Source organism: Gadus chalcogrammus, chromosome 4, assembly GCF_026213295.1.
Source record: "Gadus chalcogrammus isolate NIFS_2021 chromosome 4, NIFS_Gcha_1.0, whole genome shotgun sequence".
Taxonomy (NCBI): Eukaryota; Metazoa; Chordata; class Actinopteri; order Gadiformes; family Gadidae; genus Gadus; species Gadus chalcogrammus.
Window position 1 is genome coordinate 21,257,154 of NC_079415.1, and position 19,018 is coordinate 21,276,171.

The 19,018-nt window shown below is 43.5% G+C and overlaps 1 protein-coding gene across 1 annotated transcript in view; it reads right to left on the bottom strand.

Moving 5' to 3' along the window:
* Positions 1-19,018, bottom strand: part of fndc4b (fibronectin type III domain containing 4b) — a 103,631-nt gene that overhangs the window by 16,103 nt on the left and 68,510 nt on the right. Inside the window, exon 2 of the mRNA XM_056588701.1 lies at positions 13,997-14,212. Coding sequence (XP_056444676.1) covers positions 13,997-14,111 — 115 coding nt within the window. The 5' untranslated portion in view covers positions 14,112-14,212. The remainder of the gene's footprint in view (positions 1-13,996; positions 14,213-19,018) is intronic.

Below are 19,018 nucleotides of genomic sequence, written 5' to 3' on the forward strand. Positions count from 1 at the left end.
CCAGAACAGCGGGCTTGTTCCTAGTCGTGATTGGTTAAAGACGTTTTACAGACAGTGGGGACAGACAGAGACAAGTACAAGTGGCTTAACAAAATCTCCTACTGACGACACAGTGAGAGATTTGACGCAGTCACGCAGACATACAGAGAACCAGATGAAGACAACAGAGTGTGAATGAAAGACAGAGTGGGAGAGAGAAAGAGGATGAGAGAGTGGGAGGCGAGCAGGGGAGTGAAACGATGAGAGTAAGACTTGGATAATGTTTTAAATCCACTGAGTTCTTGATGACCTTGAAGACAGAGAGAGAAAACGAGATTGAGAGGGAGAGAGGAGGGTACACCGAGTGAGAGAGAGACATAGAGAGGCATAGAGGAAGAGAGAAAGGGAGGGAGAGGTGCAAGAGAGACAAGTGAGACAGTAGATTGCACTAAGAGTCAAGAATTGCATTTGGGGGTACTACTAGAATATGGTTAGTCTGAATGAAGATTTATTATTATATTCTAACATATATTATTATTCTCACTGTTCATTTCTGCAAAACCAATTTCAGTATGTCGCTTTAAGGCCCGCCTCCCGAGTAGCCCAGTGTGCTTTGATTGGTCAACACGCCCACTCTGTCGTGATTGGTCGAACGCTTTGATCGTGTCGGCAATCAGGGGGGCTTCGTCCCCTACTTATGACATCACTTCCTGTAGAGCTAGATTCACTGTGGCCGTTTCTCAATTCGTAGCACGCGTACTACGGACTCGATGACTTGCAAGCACGTACTTGGCAAGTCTGTACTTCAAGCACATACTTGCGAGCACGCGAGTACGTACCTGCAATTGGAACAGCAGCGGACTCGATGACGTCACCACCTCTGCTCGTCCGTTAACTGTGCTACGGCCTCATTTAGGCATATACTACTGAACAATATAAACAAATGATACAAAACAAAATCCCAGCCTCTTTCATTTTCAAATAGTATGTAAATATTCTGAACGAATAACAATTGAAAAGATATGAGTGTCCTGTCATGTGTATAAGCTATACACACACGACCTTACATATATATATTTATATATTATTATTATTATTATATTATATATTATATATTATATAAATATATATATAAGTTAAGAGTAACTTAAGCTACAGTTGTAACTTGTGCGTCTTCTCCATATTGTCCGCCCTCGTACTGCTGCGAGTGCGAAATGCATCCTGGGATTTATAGCGGGAGCAAGCACACACGAGCCACCTCCGATGCATGCTCGGTGAAACGGCGATATCGAGCACGCATCCAGAACACTTCCGGGTTTTACGACAGTACTCGCTCGATGCGTGCTTCGAATTGGAACAGTGCTCGGGCAACGACTGATGACGTTTCACGAGTCCGCGAGCACACGAGCACGCACAAGTACGCGAATTGAGAAACGGCTTGTATATTATCTGCAAATTGTAGTAAACCTTAATGCCCTGATTCATATAAGAGACCAGTCGTCTCTACCCCACTCCCAAGTCATTTTGTGTCCCCACACACAGTAAGTGTTTGTGTCACTTATTGTATTTCTATGACAATGTTGATCCTTTTTGTAGCCTTTTAGAAGGTTTTTCATCTGCCTTTTAATTTATTGATTGCAGCTACGCTTCAAAAACATTCAAAGTGGCATTTATTTGTCATGATTATCTTGATAAACAAAACGTTTTCATAAAATTAAGCTTTGGAATGGATTTTCGGGAAGAAGCAAAGCGAGCATAAACTTCAGGGTTGCCCCACAAAAACACGTCTGTCTAGTGACAGTCCATTGCAAAGAAGAAGACATGTCGTCCGTGGGTCATTTGAAATGTTTTATTTGAAACATCGTCATAAAATAGCACCAAAGCTCAGACTACTGACCTACGCAAAAAACATGACTCAAACAACAAGCTGAGTTGTTTCAGGGATAGCAGCATCCGTATGAATCACCATGGCAACAATAGAAAACGTTATCAAAACGCATTTGAATGCTGAATCTTTCTTAATGTTGCATTTCCCACTGAGAACACGGGTCCACTGAGAATACGGATCATTTTGGACGATCTACACAAACAACCTTTTCTGTTGTTTAGGTTGGAGGACAGGCTGAGAGGAAAACCTCTTAAATCATTCAGGTTATGTTTTACAAAATGGTTGAAAGGTAAACTCTTGGGTTTTGTTTGTTTGATTGTGACTTCAGAGTTAAACATATGTTCTCTCTGTGTCTGACTCTAAGCCCAAATATAACTATGTACTTATTCTTTCAATTTTGAACACCCAGAGAAGGCAAGGCAAGGCAAGGCAAGGCAACTTTATTTATATAGCACTTTTCATACACAAGGCAGACACAAAGTGCTTCACATATAAACATTGTCATACAATAAAATAAAATAATAGATAAGAAAAACATATGCAAAGAAATGGGTAAAATAGAAAAAGGCATTTTAGTATTAAAATAGAAAATAAAGGCAAAGTTAAAAAAGCTTTTTAGATTTAAGATTTTAGCAGAAAGCTATAGCAAACATAAAAGTCTTCAGTCTTGTTTTAAAGGTGCTCAGAGTTGGGGCAAGTCTTAAATCCTCTGGGAGTTTATTCCAGCTATTTGTTGCATAGTAACTAAATCCTGAGAAGCATTCTAAGGTATGAGCAGCAATTGTTCAATGGTTTGGTATTCCTACGAAACTAGTACCAACATTATAGTCCTTCTTTTGATGAACTTCTTCGCTTTACAGATTAATTCGGCACTTGGTCTAGCTCCGGGAAATAGACACAAAAGAAAATAAAACGTCATGGATCAAGTAAGATGGGTGCTTCCAGCCATATGACAAAAACGGGTGTCTCTAACCGCTGATAAATCTTTGATGAAAATATATTCCTCAGTCATCATTCCATATAAATATGCTGTGACCTTTCAGTTGTGAAATAGGCAATACTACCTGACTACATTATGCATGAAACAAGATAAGAGACCTTCAGGGATGGTCTGAATACAAATTGATACTGTACAAGAAGTATTATTGTCACGATACTGGATTTTCCGACTTCGATACAAGACCGAAGGTGAAGCTACGAATTACTGCGAGAGACAGTGCTGCGATTGGCTGGGAGGGAAGGGTCTATGTGGGCACTGTAGTACTGTGTGCGTCAACTCGCTGTCAGAGAGAAGAGTGAGAAGGTGCAGCCTGTACTAGTGTGTCCACACTACTGAAAATGAGCATTGAAAAAAATTCAAATATTCAGTATTCATATTTTTGACAACAATTTTAAGAGGTACGGTATACTTCTGAGTTCTTTGTTCTGGGTACTCTGAAGTATTGAGTACAAAATAATGTACAATGTGCACAACTATGCACATTGTACAATGCAATCCAGAATAGCCTTACTACAGCAATCGTATCTCTGTCACTGCAGCTACTATAATAAACTGAAAGATTACCTTTATCGGGATTTGGTGAGAGAGAATTTAGTAAACTGAGGTATTGCCAGTGAAGGCACCGCCACCGCCACAAAGACACACGCAGGTCGTGAAACGCTTAAACCATAAAACATTTAAAACCGTTTTATTGGTTTATAGATTCCCGGCTAGCGTATATAAAAGTTTATTAAACAGATACTGGTGATTTTACTCTTACAGATAATGGAGTGATAGATGGGGCGAGAGTAGGGGAGACAGAGGAGTGGATGGTTGGAGAGAAAGAGAGAGAGAGAGAGAGTCAATGGGAAATAGAGGTTCTCAGTCACACAGCTACTGAGGTATTCTAGTATTCTAAGGGATCACTCTAAATAGGGTGTATTTTGGGGAATTGATTTGAATCCCAAAGTTCAATGATTACTACTAAACTAAACTATACACTTTACAACATGTGTAAATTAATTAACCATTATTTTACATTAGTTAATGCAGTATAGCAATAAAGGCCCACTATGCAACTTTTTTAGCCAATATTACATTAATTATGCAGGTTGAGAGTTATTCTGATGGTTCTGCAACCATTTCTGGGTCGTTTGGTGGGTGTGTCATTGCCCCTTGTCGCCTCTCCAAGGAAAAAGCGCATATGCAACTTGCTCTGTTCGGACCGACACAATCCGGATGTGACGCAGCGGAAGTATCCAATCGCGCCTCGAAAATGTAGTCAGATTGTAGTTTCGAAAATGCTTTACGGCACAGACACACCCCCAAACATGGCACCGGCTAGATATAAACACCAAGTTGCGAGGCAATTGTTGCATTCATCATGGATCAGTCGACTGATAAGGGACCCGAGAGGCGACTGTCGGTGGAACAAAAGAAGAATGGACCAGAAAAGGGACCAGACACGAGTAAAAGGGGAACTATGCAACTTTTTTGGCTTGATTTACCTTAATATAATAGGCTAAGAGTCATTGCGATGGTTCTATTATACATTTTTGTTCGATTGTTCGTTGTCTCGACTCCCCCCGACGCATCTTGGCGGAGAAAGGGAATGTTTCTGCCGGCGACCCGCCGCCCACTCTCGCGGGAGTCTCGGCTCTCACAAAGTAACGAATTGCTTTACGTCACAGACCCCCAAACACGGAACCGGCTCGATATAAACACAAGTAACTAAGGGGTTGTTACATTCATCATAGATCAGCCGACTAAAAAGAGACAGAGAAACCCAATGTCGGAGGAACAGAAGAAGAGAAAAGGGAGACTGACCGACAGAGAGGCCAGACACGAGTGAACGTTGGGCAAGCTTTTCAGGAATAGCGTGAACTGAAAGAAAAAGAAGACTGCAAATCAGACGCCGACTTGGCCGTGTTGCTTTTGAAATTGAAAGTACCCTTGGGTGAACTTTGTCTTCGTGGTATTCTTGATGTTGATAGTCTCCATATTGTTGTGAGCCCTGTAAAAATGTATTTTCTCGACTGTTTTGTTGTGAGCCCTGTATGTTTCTAGCTTGCTTGGTTGCAACCAAGCAAGCACCTTTGTTTCCATGGGTGTTTTGCTGTTCGTCTGTCTCGTCCCCCAGATACAGGCTGAATCCCTGAATCCAGGTTCTTGTTTATTTAGATTATTATGTTGGCCAACACTCTTACACTGATGGTTCTGTTCAACCTAAGATAAAACAATTATAATCTAGGATATAAATTCTCCCCGTCGATAAAGAAGGATGGATTTATGTTTATTGCAATACAAATACACAATTTTAAAAATGTATAACCTTGCCTACACTTTATGAACATCTACTTCGCACATGGCTCGCGTAGAAGTGCATGGGGAAGGGTCGTCAACGAGTTGTTACGACAGTGTTGTAAAATATCTACTACGAAGCTGTAGGGGGCGCTGTGTAGAGAAATGTGCGTGCCAACCCAAGAAAACCCCTATCCTGCATAGTGGGCCTTTAAAGATCCCATGCCATTCTATTTTATGATGCTTTAATATAGGTATTAGTGGGCCACAAACACAGTATTCAAAGACGTCCCCGAAATTCAGCCGTGGTGCAGAGTTACAGTCACTCCGAAACAGTCGCACATTGAGCTTCCCCCAAACGCGCTGTTTCGGTGGGCGTGTCAAGGCAGGTCAAGGAGGGGGGTGGGGGTGTGGCCCTGAGCAGCTTGTAGCCACTACCATGCGCTCTGTATACGGTGGGCGTGTCAAGGCAGGTCAAGGAGGGGGGTGGGGGTGTGGCCCTGAGCAGCTTGTAGCCACTGACAGTAACATGCGCTCTGTTTACGGTGGATGTATCGCAATGGCTCGTAGAAACCCATATTATACATATCTATATCATATAATATATAATATATATTATCACCTGGCCCTGAGCAGCTTGTAGCCACGGTACCATGCGCTCTGTTTACGGTGGATGTATCGCAATGGCTCTTAGAAACCCATATTATACATTGATATTTATATCATATAATCTATAATATATATTATCACGGCCAAAAGCTGTGTGAGCCTCCAGACGATAGGTTATTATGAATCTTAAATGACCGCGTCTACTTCAGATTGATGTGGAAGTGGAAGAACCAGAGACGTCGGAGAACCCGACGAAGTCCTTTGTGATTCATTATATCGTCTGGACGCGCACACAGCTTTTGGCCGTGATAATATGTATTATTTGATATAGATATCTATGTATTATATGATATTATTTAGATATAGAGCAGAGCTCCAGGACTGTAACGCAAGTGTTGTACACTTCCTTGTTATTTGGATAACCGTTCTGCTGTTGGTGTGATGGCGCATAACACGTCGGACACTCGTCTCTGGTATTTCTACAACGAGACTCGTAGTGGGGGTTATCTCAGCCATGGTTGAGAATGAATTGGGGGAAAGGAACTTTGGCTTTGACTCCCTGAAGTAGGCTACATGAACGGACCACGACATGGAGGAGAAAGGGATTGTTGGCCGCGAATGTATCCCGCTTGAGCCCTGCTTCCCGCCGCCTCGGCAGCGGTCAGCGCTAATCACCGCATCCTGAAGCCGAGGCGGTGGTCCATCTGCAGCGAGGCTCCGGCGGGAGACGACCGCGGTCAACAATCCCTTTCTCCTCCATGTCGTGGTTCATGACTTCAGGGAGTCAAAGCCAAAGTTCCTTTCCCCCAATTCATTCTCAACCATGGCTGAGATAACCCCCACTACGGGTCTAGTTGTAGAAATACCATAGACGAGAGTCCGACGTGTTATGCGCCATCACACCAACAGCAGAACGGTTATCCAAATAACAAGGAAGTGTACAACACTTGCGTTACAGTCCTGGAGCTCTATATCTAAATAATATCATATAATACATAGATATCTATATCAAATAATACATATTATCACGGCCAAAAGCTGTGTGCACGTCGAGACGATATAATGAATCACAAAGGACTTCGTCGGGTTCTCCGACGTCTCTGGTTCTTCCACTTCAACATCAATCTGTAGTAGACAGAACCGTGCGCAGCCTGCTGCCTGCTGCCGGCGCGAGGCACCACCGCCCGGCTGCCCGCTGCCGGGGCGGTGGTGCTTCGCGGCGGTGGTGCCTCGCGGCAACCGGCGGCAGGCAGCATGTCGCAGTTCATGTAGTTCGATGTCGTTCTGCCATTGCATTCAAAATTCTGTAACTAGCCTGATACTACTGTAAATGCAGGCAGTGTTTTCCTGCTCTGTGGGGTATTATATGTAATTCGGTCTTTCACCTCAAGGTGGACTTGTGTTATTTCTCGTAAATGTATCCGTGTTATTTCTTGTTCGTGGGTTTTTGTCGAGAAGCTTCGAGAAGCTAGTGTCACAGCTGAAGACAAGTCACGTTCTATAAACGTTCTAAGGTTTTATGTTTCAAGCAGGCACCAAGAAAGATTTAATTTAACCCCATTGGCTACAAGCAGGCAAAGTGGTTAGTGTTGTGTTTTTGTTACCTTTTGTTTGCCGTGAATGATTCGTACTCTTGGGTAATTGTTTGTGTGTTAAACTAATGTCATGTCTGTATTGTATTGTAGTTCTACGGTGTGATTAAACCATCAGTAAAAGGAGCCGGAGCCTCGAGTATTTCAATGGGCGTTACAGTAGAACACTACACTGCATCGTGAAGACTCCAAGATGGACGTAACACGGAGCTGCGCGCAGATGGCCTTAACACGGAGCTGCGCGCGGACAGAAGACGACGTCACCGCACACTGCTAGAAGGAGGTACCGCAAAGAACTGTCGCGCTTGAATCACAAGGAGAAGACGTTAAAGGCTAAATAAGCAAGAATGCTGAAGATCGCATCTTGAAAGTAGCACAAGTAATCTGCCATTTAAGCTGCGTTGTGGACATTTAATTTGTGTGCTGCCTTAAAGTAACAGTGGATATTTAATTTGCGGTTGGTTCTAAGAATCAAAGTGACTAAGTAAATACAGTGTTTTGAAGTGAATTAAGTGTAAGATGTTTTAAGTTTAAAATCGTATTATTGCATGTGATATCATACAAGTGGGTTTTTCATATTAAGACTACCTAAGATTTCATAGCAATTATTATTTGCCTTACATTGCCATTCTAAACAGGTTTTACAGCAGTGTGTTGCCTTGATGTGTAGTTAAACAAGTTTAAGCTAAGGCAATCCCAAAGGCCTTATACAGTATATTGCCTATATTGTGCATTTAGAAAGTGAAACATTTATTTTGGGTTTCATATAGATTTTAATTCATATCAGCGCATTTGAGAAGTACATTTCATTTAAATGTCAACACATTCATAAACATTTAACATGTCACAAACAAGCGTAAGTGCTACACAGGCAACTAAAGAAGCCAAGCTTGGAGACCCACAAGAAGATGGTGAAAATACCCCAGCTCAAGCTGACTCGGGTGAGCAAGCTGAAGCGACAGCACAAGACGCACAATCCCAGGTTGGTGCATATATCACACAACAGCCTCCAGACATGAGAAGAAGCGAACGTCCACGAACGCTAACTGAAAAAGGAAAGGCTCAGCTGGATGAAAGGTTGTGTGAACTGAACGCACATTTTGTGAAGCAATATGGAAAGTGGAAATATCACATTAATGGCTTAAGACGAACCATTAGGGAAAATGATGCTGTGGATCTGATTGAGGATGTTGCAAGCACAATCAACTCTATCCAAGATCAGATTGACGAAACTTACCTCAAAATAAGAGATATTGCAACTCCTGAACCTGAAATCCGGAGAATAAATGACACATGTACTCACTGTGACTGCAAATAAAAGGGCTCAACAATACCTCAGTGGTAATGAAGATTCAGAAGCTGTACCCTGGCCTGAAGCTGAGTCAGTGTTTGACAACACAGTATCCAGTGCAAGCTCGCTTAAACCCAGCTGTAAGTCAAACGCCTCTTCCAGTCTGTCACGGTACAATAAACTACAAGCAGTGGCCGAAGTTGCAGCTACACAAGAAGTTCTCAAAATAATGAAAGAACAACATCAACGAGAAGAAGAGATTCGGAAACTTGAGGTGGAGGAACAAATGTTAATGGCTAAAAGAGAAGCTGAAGAAAAGGAAATTGAAGCGGAGAATGCTGGAAAACGAACTCAGTTTATTTCAGAAAGCGCTGCTAGAAAAACGGAGCTGGAAAAGAAAAGGTGAGAAGTGGAACGGTTGGAGGAAATAAAAAAGCACAATGCAGCACAAGCCAGGCTGAATATTTTCTCAGAAGATCATTATGACGAGGTAGCGCACCAGTCAGCCATTTTGACTGAACAGAGTCAAGACATCTATCCATCCTCACTAAAGGTTCCAGTTTCCCTCTACCAACCATCCACGCTCAACCCTGTAAGCAACCCCTTCTATCCTGCTCAACAAGCACCGCCTCCCCAAGCTAGCCCTGCTCAGCAAACCATACCTGATCCATCTTATCATCCACACCTAGCTGCCATCACTAAGACCTCTCCCCCACATCCCTCAATGTTCACATCCAAATACACACCTCAACCAGCCAGTTTCCCTCAATCTCCAATGGTTCAGCAAGCCATCCCCAATCAACCTCTTACCATTCAACAAGTCCCATTTACCAAGGTTCCCACTACTCACTCACCCACATTCACCACCTCTCATGAAGCCTCCAATGATCTTGTGAGAACACTCGCTGAAGCGATTACAGCCAATCGTATCCCAATCCCAGAACCGGCTGTCTTCGTAGGAGATCCTCTCAAGTATAATGATTGGAAGCTTTCATTCTGTACTCTGATTGATCGTAAGAACCTGCCAACTCAAGAAAAACTCTTCTTTTTGCGCAAGTACGTTGGTGGCCCAGCCAAAAGAGCTATTGAAGGACATTTCCTAGTAGCAACAGAAACGGCTTACAAAACCGCCTGGGACAAACTTGAGGACAGATACGGCAATCAGTTTGTAATTGGTAAGGCATACCGCGACAAGATACACGCATGGCATAAAATTGGTCACAAGGACAGCGAAGATCTTCGTGAGTTTGCGGATTTTCTAAGCAGTGTTGAATCAGCAATGCCTTATGTTCAAGGTTTACAAGCTCTTAACGACTGTGTGGAAAACCAAAAAATAGCTGCCAAATTACCTGATTGGTTAAGTGCAAGTTGGAACAGAAAAGTCACTATGTACCAAGATGAACACAAACTGTTCCCTGATTTCAGTTGCTTCATGCAGTTTCTCAACCTTGAGGCTCGAATTGCATGCAATCCAGTCACATCCTTTTCAGCAATACAGCTAATAGCACAAGAAGCAAAGCAAAAGGAAAGGGAATATCCACAAAGTCAGAAACCCAGTGCTAGGGCTTTCACCACTAGCTCAAGTGAGAAGACGAGCATCATGTGCATTTTCTGTAAGAGGCAAGGTCATACTCTCCATACATGTTTCAAAATGATGGAAAGGACAGTTGAAGAAAGGGTTAAATTTGTACAACTGGAGAAGTTGTGTTTTGGCTGCCTTAAGACTGGCCACAACTCCAAAGACTGTACATCTAGAAGCATATGTGACTCATGTGGACGAAACCACCCTACATGCTTGCATCAGGATCGATGGGTGTATAACCAAGGAGAAAGAAGAGAAACCGAACGTGGACAATCTAACGAAACCACGGAAGCTCAAATTAAAGGGTCCACACTGTCACGTACCCAAGAGTCAATGCAAGCTACCTCCAACAGAGTCGTTCAAGAGAAAGGTACCACTCATACATCTACTGTTGTCCCAGTTTATGTCTCCACATCAGCTGAACCAGACAAAGAAGTTCTAGTGTATGCCTTGCTCGACACTCAGAGTGACACCACCTTCATATTAAAGGATACAGCCGAGGCATTGAATGTCAAGAAGGAGCCTGTGAAACTGACAGTGTCAACAATCACATCAATCGCAAAGATCGTATCCAGCCAAAGGGTGAGCGGTCTACGAGTAAGAGGCATTAACTCTGAAAATATAATCAAACTACCAACAACTTATACCAGGGATTATATACCAGCAAATAGATCTCATATACCCACAAGTACTACTGCAAAGTTATGGCCTCACTTGGAACATCTAGAGCATGAAATGTCTCCGGAGCTTGACTGTGAAGTAGGATTGTTAGGCTATAACTGCCCCCAAGCCCTTCTTCCCAGAGACGTCATTAGTGGCAGTGAGGACCAGCCATACGCGCTCAAGTCTACGTTGGGTTGGAGCATCATTGGCTACAGCAATGCTGGCCTTGAACAGAAGGACCCATCTGACAGAGAGGATGACAAGAAGAAAAAGAAGAAGAAGCAGAAGAAGGACTCCAGTTCAAGTTCATCTGACAGCGACAAGGATAAAAAGAAGGATAAGAAGAAAGATAAGAAGAAAGACAAGAAGAAGGGGGAGAAGGAGGGCGGTCAGCAGGAAGACGAGGAGAATGTCGCTGTTGTTTCTGTTGCTGGTGACGAGGTTGCAGGACCAAGTGGTTATGGAGACAAGGACAAGAAGGAGAACAAGCCCAAAGGGGATCGCCCGGTGGCACGTGACCTCTATGCTGAGGGCGTCCAGGCACAGCCAAGGGATCAGGATCCTGGCAACATGAGTTCTGGAACAGGTGGAGAAAAGGAGTATTTGCTGAGTCTGCAACAGAGAAGTAAATGGAAGGACAGGAGAAATGCTAAAGTGAATGACATAGTCCTGCTGCAAGATGATGCCACATCCAGAAATCAGTGGAAGATGGCAAAGGTTACCTAAGTTTTCCCAGGAGTTGATGGGAAAGTCAGAAAGCTCAAACTACTGCTTAGTGACACAACACGAGACAGTAAAGGCACATACACAACTAGACCATTTTATTTGGAAAGGTCCATACATAAAACGGTACTTTTGCTTGAAGCTGAGTAAAAGTTAAATTCATTTGCGAAAGTGATGTAACCACATTGTCAGAATATACAATGTTTTGTTTTGGGAAAGACGCTGTTCACTATGTTAAGTTTGTTAGAAATCATACGTTGTCTGATGGTGGGAGTGTAACTGCAGGCAGTGTTTTCCTGCTCTGTGGGGTATTATATGTAATTCGGTCTTTGACCTCAAGGTGGACTCGTGTTATTTCTCGTAAATGTATCCGTGTTATTTCTTGTTCGTGGGTTTTTGTCGAGAAGCTTCGAGAAGCTAGTGTCACAGCTGAAGACAAGTCACGTTCTATAAACGTTCTAAGGTTTTATGTTTCAAGCAGGCACCAAGAAAGATTTAATTTAACCCCATTGGCTACAAGCAGGCAAAGTGGTTAGTGTTGTGTTTTTGTTACCTTTTGTTTGCCGTGAATGATTCGTACTCTTGGGTAATTGTTTGTGTGTTAAACTAATGTCATGTCTGTATTGTATTGTAGTTCTACGGTGTGATTAAACCATCAGTAAAAGGAGCCGGAGCCTCGAGTATTTCAATGGGCGTTACAACTACGAACTAAGCAACTACCGTACACGTATTAGCATTTAGCACTAACTCAATCACGACTCCTTCAGAATTCTTGTGGGTGGTTACGAACCAACCAAGTGGGCAGGGCCATGAATAATAATTTGACAACGCTACGTCACAGTGTCACCTTATCCAGATCGGCTCATTTCTTCTGCCTTTTTCCTTTCATTGCCTATTGCATTCAGCAGACAAACTGCATAGATTTCAAACTTACCACAGCTCACAAACTTATTCAGACCTATGTTATTTAACAAACAATAGGAAAAATGTGATTTTAATGGCATGGGCTCTTTAAAGAGCCCATGCCATTAAAATCACATTTTTAGACGAGTTCTCCTCCATGTCGTGGTTCATGTAGCCTACTTCAGGGAGTCAAAGCCAAAGTTCCTTTCCCCCAATTCATTCTCAACCATGGCTGAGATAACCCCCACTACGAGTCTCGTTGTAGAAATACCAGAGACGAGAGTCCGACGTGTTATGCGCCATCACACCAACAGCAGAACGGTTATCCAAATAACAAGGAAGTGTACAACACTTGCGTTACAGTCCTGGAGCTCTGCTCTATATCTAAATAATATCATATAATACATAGATATCTATATCAAATAATACATATTATCACGGCCAAAAGCTGTGTGCGCGTCCAGACGATATAATGAATCACAAAGTACTTCGTCGGGTTCTCCGACGTCTCTGGTTCTTCCACTTCCACATCAATCTGAAGTAGACGCGGTCGTTTGAGATTCATAATAACCTATCGTCTGGAGGCTCACACAGCTTTTGGCCGTGATAATATATATTATATATTATAAGTTATAGATATCTATGTATAATATGGGTTTCTAAGAGCCATTGCGATACATCCACCGTAAACAGAGCGCATGGTACCGTCGCTACAAGCTGCTCAGGGCCAGGTGATAATATATATTATATATTATATGATATAGATATCTATGCATAATATGGGTTTCTACAAGCCATTGGATACATCCACCGTAAACAGAGCGCATGGTACTGTCAGTGGCTACAAGCTGCTCAGGGCCACACCCCCACCCCCCTCCTTGACCTGCCTTGACACGCCCACCGTATACAGAGCGCATGGTAGTGGCTACATGCTGCTCAGGGCCACACCCCCACCCCCCTCCTTGACCTGCCTTGACACGCCCACCGAAACAGCGCGTTTGGGGGAAGCTCAATGTGCGACTGTTTCGGAGTGACTGTAACTCTGCACCACGGCTGAATTTCGGGGACGTCTTTGAATACTGTGTTTGTGGCCCACTAATACCTATATTAAAGCATCATAAAATAGAACGGCGTGGGATCTTTAAGAGAGGAATGTAATCATTTACTGATGGAGTTCATGCTGTTGAATGTTGCTGTGGTCAGCTGGATGCAAGCTGTCATTGATAAAGTTGTTTTGAATTTGATTTTAACTAAGGCCATGGTGTTCAAGTCATTAATTTACAAATGATGTCATGTGGTAATACTAATGGTATTAATAATGCTTATTACGGACACAACTCATGTTAATTAATGATGTACCCTGATTTTAAAGTGTGATCCAATATATAACATGTCTTGACTATAGGGCACGCCTATAGGCAAGCCTTGATGCATGTGTAGGACATGAAGCCAGAAGTTAAACAAAGTAAGGAAAACGGGGGCCTACCTGCTCCCACGGCCGCCGGTCCTCGACAGCAGGACGCCAGGAGGGAGCAGAGCAGCAGGGCCAGGTCGAGGTGGAGCCAGGCCCGGACGGGTGTCATGACCTTCACTTGGTCCATCAGGACTGCAGACTAGATGATTATGTCCTCCACTCCACCCCTCCGCTCCCGATGCAGACACCGGCCTGGTACCTGAGTCCCAACCACGGTTCTTCCGACACCTTTCCCGGATAAATCGGGATCAATAGTAGTCAGTTACCGCAGGCGCAGACGAGTGGAAACAACCAATTTGAAAAGAATAATAAATTAATTAATTAAAGTGGGAAATGGGCGATCTAACTTCCCAAAAGCGGCTTAGGTAGCCAACCTGTAGCCCCCTGAAAACGGATGCCTGGACGTGGAGAACTGAACCAAGCGGGTAACAGGTGGTCCAGAACCCGGTGAAGTCTGAACCCAGCGGGTCACAGGTAGTCAAGACCCGAGTAGAATCTGAACACAGACCCCGGTAGAGTCTGAACACAGACGGGTAACAGGTAGCCTCCCGGACCCCGGACTCTGTACCGAGCTGTGCAGGCCTACATGCTCTACACGAGAGTTGAGTTCCCACTGGACGTGACCCACACGCCTGGCACCAGAGGTTTCAGTCGTCGCCGGAACAGCCGCTGTTCAGTCCGGCATCGTCCTCCTAGAGATGGATCAGGAGGGAGGGATGTCTCTGGCCAAGCAACCAGACATCTTCAGGAGGATCCGGGAGATCCGAGACGGGAAATGCAGACCAGATTAGCGAGACCAGCAGCAGACCAGTCCGGGGTCCACCTGGTCCTGTAGACCAGCACCAGACCAGTTCTGGGTCCACCGGGTCTGGAACGGAACGTTGTTTGTTTCGCGGCTAACGCGCGTCCGTTACGTCGCCAAAAACACGATAAAGGTCCGGAATAAAAAACGATCTCCGGTAATGCAGACGGACTGCAGAGCTGCTGCCAGTTACTGACGGGAGAGACACACGCCAGCCCCGCACTGGGATGACTTAGCCGAGAGTGGGAGGACGAGGAGGAATATGTGCGTGCGCGCGCGCGCGAGTGTGTGCTTGCGCTCGTGTGAGAGTTTGCGGTCGTGTCTGAGTGTCCGCGCGCGTGATAGTATGCGGGCGCGTTTGAGTGTGAGTGTTTGTGTGTGGTGCTTGCGCGTGTGTGAGAGTGTGCGCGCGCGTGTGTATGTCCGTGAGCTCAGACCTGTTGCCAGCACCAACAGGCGTCCGCGTCATCGTCGACTGATTCAGATGTCTTGTGCAACTAAGATTCACTAACTATGATCTTCAACTAAGAACACCGTGATCTGAGAGGTAATGATGTGATGAGAGCACAATGACTGTCTGAGGTGCATATTCAACAGGTGCCTGTACAATATTTTCGCGTTTTTTCTGCTATGGGTCACGTGGTGCTGCGGCAAGCCGGAGAGTAAATTAGAAGATGGCGCCACTAATTGGCTCCGGGCTCTCCGCAACGGTTATTAATTACCACGCAGAGGAATTTATCTGTTCAGCTTAAATTAGGAATTAAAAACTGAACCGATTCAACCAATAAACGTCAATAGGTCTAATGATGATGGAATTTAAATGAAGTATAATGCGTCACCCTAACCGTAAAAAATTAGGGAACATCTGGCCATGTTGAACATCCAAGTCAATATCACACAGGGGGTACGGGTGGCATTCTGACATACATATTTAATGTATTTAGATATGATGACAGACAGACATTGAGGGAACGATGGATGGATAGATGGTCAAATGTTCAATCAGTTCAAACACTACTAGTTATACTGCTACTATACTAGTACTATGCCTACTCCTAATAATAATGATGGTAATAGCCTACTGGCATTGTTACTATAAAGTTTTATACTACCACTATGGTCCACCAGTGGGCGTCAACTGCACACTGTAGGCCTATGTGTTCCTTCATAGATGTCATCCCCTGGCTCTTTGTACCCCACACCAACATACAAGACATTCCCGTGCTTTTGAATGACCAAACAGTGAACATAACAACTAGCATTGGATTCAAACGATTGAATCGGGGGCCACACTTATTGGGAAAACTAAAGCAATCATAGTAACGAAAAGAACACCAAAAGTGTGTTATCATTATGTTTTAATCCATTTCCGAGATGGTAAAAGCATTCAGCTGAAAAACAACAATTATTTAGGACTGTACCAATATCGTTGACTAAAACGGATGTAGTGAGGAGAAAAAACAGTACCAAATAAAATAGCTGTTTATACACAGTGGCCCTTGACTCTGAACATTATTTTGTAGATAATTGATTGAGAAATTCAGAGATACGAGTGGGCTCTTATTTTGAAAGACGGGACAAGGTTGACAGATTAATTTTATTATTAACCTTTCCTAGAAGGAAAAAAATTAATTGTTCAATGTTTTTCTTTCTTTTTACATGGACCAAAAACAAGTCCAACAGAAAACGGCAGCCACCATTTTGACCGTCTGTTTTGTGATGATTTGCATGTTAGATAGTGATCTTGTTCACCTTTGTTCCTCCTAAAATAATAATTTTCTTTGAATGACATAAAATAAGCTTTTTTTCTAAGTGCTCTATGCAATATTCCTTCTATTTGCCTACAAAACAAAACTGACCGTTACCTGATTCTAATCGTGTCTTACTTTAGAAATTGTGTTTAGTTTTAATGCGACTGAACCATATATGATAAAGCAAAGAGATCAAGTACACACAGAGATGTTTCTAAGCTAGGAGACAAACTAATTCTTTAAATATGTACGATGCCACATTTTTGTGCTAATGATGAATGTTAACCATGCATATGCTAACAGGCTAGGTCCCCATATGGCGCTGTGTGTACTGCAGCCATGAGTAATGTGGCTTTTGGTTTGCTAGGCTACGCTATGTCAGCCCATGGCTGGTCCTTTAAACATTTATAATTTGACATATTTCTGCTTTGTTGAGCGGGTGGGTTTCTTTAACCTTTTGTAGCGTAGGCCTACGTATTTAATGCTATACCGATTTTGGCTGTTTTTCCACAGGTTTCAGACCGATTTTTAATCACCAGCTCTTGGGGTTAATACTAAAAAATGGACAAAACATAGTGATAATTTTGTTTTACCGTATTAAAGTCTGTATGTTATAACACGCACCCACACACACACACACGTACTCCCGGCAAAACTCAATAGAGTGACTTATATTTCGCCCAAGCCATAGTCTGCACTTTTCATGCAGACTTAAACACACACACACACACACACACACACACACACACACACACACACACACACACACACACACACACACACACACACGCACACATACACACACGCACACGCACACGCACACACACACACACACACACATTGACACACACACACACCCTCTCAGACCCTTACAGTAAATACAGGGCAGGGAGGCGTGGGTGCGCCTGACACCCAGGGGAACCCGTGTCCTTTGTCAACGCAACTAGTTCTGTCACCCTGGCACCCACAGGCAGCCATGTGTGTGTGTGTGTGTGTGTGTGTGTGTGTGTGTGTGTGTGTGTGTGTGTGTGTGTGTGTGTGTCTCTCTGTGTGTCTGTTTGTGTGAGCGCGTGCGTAATTGTGTGGATATGAGAAAATATTATTCACAATATTGTGTTCTGCTGTGTGTGTGTGAGTGTGTGTGTGTGTGTGTGTGTGTGTGTGTGTGTGTGTGTGTGTGTGTGTGTGTGTGTGTGTGTGTGTGTGTGTGTGTGTGTGTGTGTGTGTGTGTGTGTGTGTGTGTGTGTGATTGAGCGAGCGAGCGAGCAAGCGAGAGAGAGAGAGTGAGAGAGTGCAGATTCTGCATGAGTGAGAGTATTACTCATTGTATTCTGCAGGATGTGTGATTGGGTGTATGCAAAATGTGCACGTGCATTTGTGTTTGTGTGTGTGTATTATGACTAATATTATAACCACAATTCATGATTTAGATTAATGTCGCTTTCGTAGCAACATTAATCCTGATAGAAACCCTAACATGCGAGTCTGAGATGATGCTCCTTGTATGGGAGTGTGAGTGTGACAAAGGTCCCTTGGCATGGTCAACTTGTGTTTCTATCAATGTGCACTCAAGGCCAAGCAGGCCTTCGCCCCCTCCCCTCCCCTCCTATCCCCTCCCTTTCCTACCCTCCTGCGCTAGATTGGTTCATGCAGTTATTTCTCCATTTACCCCTAATCCTTCCATTCATCCAGCCTTCTCCTCTCCTGTTACCATCGAATAATCCCTTTGCCAAATGCACTCGTTCATTTATCTGGCTCCTGAAGACATTCATTCACCTATTCATTCAAACATTCATTCATTCAGTCACTTCCTCTCCCTCTGATACCATCTATCATCCCTTTGCCATACATTCCCTAGTGTATCCTTCTGGCTTATCGATTAATTCATTCAGCCATTAATTTGTAAACTGAATCATCCACTGAGCTCCTCTACCTCTGTTTCTAAACATGACCTTTTGTTTCCAGACGTGTTTGAGATTTCCTTATGTCTGCTGCTCCTGTTCCCTTCTTAATTCAGCATTTATCTCTTGCTCGTCCATCCATTCGTTCACCCACTCATTATTTCATTAACTTATCCACGAATCAGCCCCAGTGTTCGGATCCTCCACCTCTGTTGCTAAATATAACCTCCCATCCAGATGTGCTTGTGAACTCTTTTGTTATTCCCTGCTCTAAGTTTCGCATCTCATTGATAATTGTTAGCGTTCGCATCCCTATAGCTTAGAAACGTAGCGACCCGTGATATCCATTTCTGTCCTAATGCTATAGATATGGATCTTAGCGTATAGGATATAGGATCACAATGTTTTGCAGAGCATGACTCTAATCCTTAAGGGAGGACCTATAACAGCTTGATGGTGGTTCATGCATTGGCTGGATACATAGGTGGATGAATAGCTAGATATTCATTGCAACATATTGGTGATTTTATAGGCCTTTTGAGATCATCCTGATATTCAAAGTAGTGTTATGCAATGAATA